The sequence below is a fragment of the Bidens hawaiensis genome, unplaced genomic scaffold (genome assembly GCF_021521415.1).
Source record: "Bidens hawaiensis isolate Kalapana, Puna unplaced genomic scaffold, B.hawaiensis_p1.1 tig00054829_1, whole genome shotgun sequence".
In the NCBI taxonomy this organism is placed as follows: domain Eukaryota; kingdom Viridiplantae; phylum Streptophyta; class Magnoliopsida; order Asterales; family Asteraceae; genus Bidens; species Bidens hawaiensis.
The window spans coordinates 5,198-10,755 of NW_027506305.1; the positions used below are offsets into that span (position 1 = coordinate 5,198).

The 5,558-nt window shown below is 42.2% G+C and overlaps 1 protein-coding gene across 1 annotated transcript; it reads left to right on the top strand.

The window, feature by feature from the left end:
• Positions 1-1,919: 1,919 nt before the first annotated feature.
• Positions 1,920-4,527, top strand: LOC143617447 (uncharacterized). Its single transcript, XM_077090001.1, has 6 exons — positions 1,920-2,040; positions 2,140-2,373; positions 2,481-2,737; positions 3,308-3,569; positions 3,806-3,972; positions 4,102-4,527. Exons 1-6 carry the CDS (start codon positions 1,920-1,922, stop codon positions 4,525-4,527), a joined length of 1,467 nt encoding a protein of 488 aa, XP_076946116.1.
• The last annotated feature ends 1,031 nt before the right edge of the window (positions 4,528-5,558 follow it).

Genomic DNA, 5,558 nt, shown 5'->3' on the forward strand with positions numbered 1-5,558 from the left:
TGGATAAGTGTGAGATGTGTAGAGGTGGGCATGGTACGTTGGAGTGTCCGTTGATGAACAATCAAGATGTTGATTTTGTGGCTGGTCAAAATAGGTTCCCTATTGCTTACAACAGCAACAATCATAACTGGAACAACTACAAGAATCAGAATCAGAATCAAGGGCAAAGTAACTCGAATTGGCGTCCGGCCGGTGGGCCACCATGTTTTCAAGCCCCCTATAACCGAAATCAGGGACAGTATAACAATGAAGGTTCTAATAGTCAAAGTTCGAATAATGGGCCAGATCTGAGTAAGAAGTTGGACGAGATGATGCGGTAAATCGTTACTAGAGGTCAAGTTACTTAAAAGACTCTTGCCGATCATGACCTGCTTATTAAGAATCAACAATTGGATCTACTTAACATGCTAAGGTCCATTGACGATATTGTTCGACGATTGGATGAGAGGCCCCCGGGACAGTTTTCAGGTTCTACTCAGCAGAATTCGGCCGCTCAACAAAAAGCAATTACTACTCGTAGCGTCAGGGTTTTAGGTCTCGAGGTAAGAAAGGATAAAGTTAAAGTTGAAGATGACGAGGTGATGGATGAAGAGATCGAGATGGAAGTGCCGGGCAAAGTGCAGAACACCGCACCAGTTGTACCGCCAGTGGAGAAGAAGCCGGTTGAAGTCAGGCCATCACCTGTGATGTGATCACTCTCGTGTCCTATATCCCGCTCGCTTAACACATCAAAAATACACACGGGAGTATGGGCACTTTCTTGATATGTTCCGACAGTTCAAGATTAATCTCCTGTTCATTGAAGCCCTCCAACACATGCTGAAGTACGCAAAGCATCTGAAAGACCTGTTTAAGAGGAAAGATAGGTTGGGGGATGTGTCATCGATCCCCCTTATGCGAGATTGTTCGGCGGTAGTGTTGAACCGCGTTCCCGAGAAGTTATCGGACCCAGGTATGTTTACGATTCTGTGTTTGTTTGGTAGTGATGTGACGAGCCATACATTTTGGGTGCAAGTATAAATTTGATGGCGTATTCTTTGTACGAGAAGTTGGAGTTAGGCAAGTTTTCACCGACTCGCATATCCTTATCGTTGGCCGATCGTTCGGTTAAATATCCGCGAGGTATTATTGAGAATTTGCTAGTAAAGGTTGACAAGTTTGTATTCCCGGTAGATTTTGTGGTGCTCGATATGAAGGCCGATGATAAGGTCCCCATTATTCTTGGTCGTCCATTTTTACGAACCGCGAAGGCGCTTATCGATATGTATGATGGGAAGATCACGCTTCGGGTTGGTGATGAGAATGTTACTTACGATGTCGCGGGGTCGATGAGGCATCCGACTGATCAAGATGATTTCAGTGGTCCGTGCCACTCAGTTTATTTTATTAACTCGTTTATTGCAAGTATTGATAGCTGTTTCGATTATATTTGTGGTGCGGATCTCGTGGAAAGTAATGGTTTGGTCGATTGCGACAATTTGTTTGAGGATGAGTCATGTGAGAACGATTCGGTTTGTGATGAGTTGGTTGAGATTTCGGATTTGCCTGAGATGATAGAGGTGAATGAGATTAGTTGTGAGAGTGAGGCGGGTTCTGTGGAGAAACCCACTCCGTTGGAATTGAAAGTACTTCTGTCACACTTAGAGTATGCGTATCTCGATGAGGGCCCGAACTTGCCCGTTATTGTGTCATCCAAGTTGACGGAGGAAAAAAAAGTCGAAGTTGATAGACGTTTTGAAGTTACATAAGTGGGCGATTGCATGGAGACTTTCCGATATTCAAGGTATTAGCCCCGCTTATTGCACACACCGAATTTTAATAGAGGATGAGTACAAACCGGTGGTGCAACCACAAAGGCGTCTTAATCCGAATATGCAAGAAGTTGTGAAGAAGGAGGTTTAAAGTTGGTGGATACTGGGATGATCTACCTGATTTCCGATTCTCCATCGGTGAGCCCGACCCAAGTTGTTCCGAAAAAGGGAGGTATGACTGTTGTGATGAATGAGAATAATGAGCTTATCCCTTCACGTACAGTTACCGGTTGGCGTGTGTGTATTGATTAATGGTGTTTGAATGATGCCACCCGGAAGGACCACTTCACGTAATCGTTTATTGATCAGATGTTGGAGCATTTGGCAGGTCAGCAGTTTTATTGTTTCCTTTATGGTTTTTGGGGATATTTCCAAATCCCCATTGCACCGAAAGACCAAGAGAAGATGACTTTTACATGTCCCTATGGCACGTTTGCGTACCGACGCATGCCGTTTGGACTATGTAACACTCCGGATACCTTTCAGCATTGTATGGTGGCTATCTTTCAGGATATGATTGAGACATCCATGGAGGTGTTTATAGACGATTTTTCGGTTTACGGTAATTCTTTCGATCATTGTTTGGCTAATCTTGAGAAGATGTTGAAGAGGTGTATTGAGACGAAGTTAATGCTAAATTGGGAAAATGCCATTTTATGGTGACTTAAGGGATTGTGTTGGGTCATAAGATCTCAAGAGACGGTATTGAGGTGGATCGTGCGAAGATTGATACTATAAGTACACTTCCTCCACCGAAGAATGTGAAGGCGATTAAGAGTTTATTGGGTCATGCGGGATTCTATCGGCGATTTATCAAAAATTTTTCCAAAATTACTCGCCCGATGACCCGACTCCTCGAGAAAGATGTGCCATTTGCTTTTGATGAAGAGTGTGTGAAGGCGTTCACGTTTTTGAAAGAGATGCTCGTAAGTGCTCCCATTGTTTGTTCTCCCGATTGGAGCTTGCCGTTTGAGCTCATGTGTGATGCTAGTGATTAGGCGGTTGGAGCGGTTTTGGGGCAAAGACGAGATAAACATTTTCATCCCATCTATTATGCTAGCAAGACGTTAAACGATGCTCAAGAGAACTACACCACCACCGAGAAGGAACTTTTAGCCGTTGTTTTCGCATTCGACAAGTTCCGCTCGTATCTCGTGCTTTCAAAGACCACCGTTTTAACCAATCATGCGGCCTTGAGTTTCCTCTTCCAGAAGAAAGACGCAAAACCCCGTTTTATACGGTGGATTCTTCTACTTTCTGAGTTTGACATCGAGATTAAAGATAAAAGGGGTGCGGAAAACGTAGCGGTTGATCATCTATCCCGTTAAGAGGACCCGAGGAGAGAAGAGTTGCATGAAGAGGAGATCAGTGATACATTCCCTAACGAGTCTATCGATTTTATTGCGGCTGAGAAGCAAGGTATGCCATGGTTCACTGATTTTGCTAATTAATTGGCTAACGGTTTTGTGTTGGAGGGTATGACTATGTAACAAAAGAGGAAGTTTTTCCAGGATGTTAATCGATATGTTTGGGATGACCCATTTTTGTTTAAAATTGGTGGTGGCCGGATTTTGAGGAGATGTGTGAAGAAAGAGGAAGGTTGGAATATTCTCAAGCATGTTCATAAAGGGTTGACTGGAGGTCATCATGGTGTGCATGCTACCGCGCAGAAGGTTTTTGATAGTGGGTTTTATTGGCCAACATTTGTTAAAGATTCTGAAGAGTTTGTGAAGCTTTGTGATGCATGCCAAAGAACAGGTAATATTTCCTCCAGAATGAGATGCCTCAAAAACCCATACAAATTCTTGAAATCTTTGATGTTTGGGGCATCGACTTCATGGGACCGTTTCCCACGTCGAATGGTAATAAGTATATTTTGGTGGCTATTGATTATGAATCGAAGTGGGTGGAAGCCCAAGCATTGGCCACGAACGATGCACGAGTTGTTGTGAGGTTTCTTAAGAAGTTGTTTACTCGTTTTGGTACTCTGAGAGCTATTATTAGTGATCAGGGAACCCATTTTTGTAATGCCATCATGGAGAAGGCGTTAGCTCGTTATGGGGTTACTCATCGTACCTCTACTGCCTATCACCCTCAAACGAATGGTCAAGTCGAGAATGTTAATCAAGGGGTGAAGAGGATTTTGGAGAAGACGGTTGGGGTAAGTCGGAAGGATTGGTCGGAGAAGTTAGATGATGCATTGTGGGCATTCCGGACCGCGTACAAGACTCCGTTGGGTACTACACCGTTTATGCTTGTTTATGGTAAGTCTTGTCATCTTCCGGTGGAGTTGGAGCATCGTGCTTATTGGGCATTGAAGAAGGTGAATGTCGATCTTACCGCGGCCGCGAGAAAAAGGTACTTTCAGATTCATGAGTTGGAGGAGCTTCGGGATGCAGCGTATTCTCGATCATTGAACATCAAAGAAAATACGAAAGCTTTACACGATCGACGTTTGAAAGGCGGAAAAGAGTTCAAGAAAGGCGATAAGGTATTATTATTTAACTCTCGTTTGAAGTTGTTTGCAGGAAAGTTGAGATCGAAGTGGACGGGGCCGTACTTGGTGAAAGAAGTTTTCCCGTATGGAGTGGTAGAGTTGGAGAATCCGGATAATGGAACATCGTGGAAGGTGAACGGTCATCGTTTGAAGCACTACCTTGGAGGACCAGAAGAATCAATCGAGATGGAGGAAACTCCTCTCGATCCATCGCACTGATTGTCACATATGGATCTTGAGTGAATACTCAAGTTTAGAGTTTGTATATTCTTTCCTACTTTTATTTCTATTTTATTTTTATTTTTTCTTGAGTCACTAACGTAGTTTTTTGTAGTTTTTCTTTATTTTTAAGTTTTTGAAAGTTTTGAAGGAAGATAGTGTGAGATAGAAGATCCCCTTTGAAGTCTAATGCAACATTCAAGTGTGGGGATGGAGCAGCAAGACCCGTATACTTTTTATTTATCTATTTGCTGCTTTTATTCATATTTATTGGATGGGTTGGTTGGTCTGGTTCCGTACTTTGAATGATTAATATCTATCGAGGTTGATAAGATGAATTTTAGATATTGTTTGTATTATTGCGGTTTCCGTTCGTGTACGAGAGAAAGGAGATACTGATTGTTGAGCATGTTCGGAGACCACGGGTCGTTTTACGGTTGTTCATCCGGGTATCTTCGGATATTTAAATAAATAAAATCTTTTAAGCATAAACCCGCAGTTTACTGCAATCATTACACTCACTTACATCAATTACAGTGAAGTAAAATCTTGATGATCCAGTGATCATCCCGCTGTTAGTCATACGTGGTCCTCTTACTTGCGTCCCATACTATTAAGAGCAGGATCAACTAGAGACACGACGTATTTAAACCGACAGATGGAAACTTGTAAAATCACGTGTGGTAATGGGTCCGAGGTATTGCTTAATAATGGGGGTATGTCATGTAGTGGGGATCACTAGCTAGTTAGTTGAAATAATTGAACTTTAATCGTATCTAATGGCTGCTTGGTAGACTTTGATGTTTAAATTTAGGTGGATAAACAATATCCTTGATCGTCTTAGCTATTCATGAAAAATGTGCAACAAAATTTTAATCCGCTATCTATGAGGTTTAAGTCAAATTGGGGTGGTTTGATCCGGTAAAATCTAAAATAAAACAGGTCTTGACTGTGAGTTCCACTAGATTATATACAAAATAATAATAATAATAATAATAGTTGGATCTTACTTGTCCCGTAAAGACAAAGGC

What these genes read in the sequence shown, in the direction of transcription:
- LOC143617447 (XM_077090001.1), top strand. Translation starts at nt 1,920, where the DNA reads ATGATCTACCTGATTTCCGATTCTCCATCGGTGAGCCCGACCCAAGTT. An exon ending in CCCTTCACGTACAGTTACCG is followed by an intron (nt 2,041 to 2,139) that starts GTTGGCGTGTGT and finishes AGCATTTGGCAG; the next exon opens with GTCAGCAGTTTTATTGTTTC. An exon ending in TGATGCATGCCAAAGAACAG is followed by an intron (nt 3,570 to 3,805) that starts GTAATATTTCCT and finishes GTACTCTGAGAG; the next exon opens with CTATTATTAGTGATCAGGGA.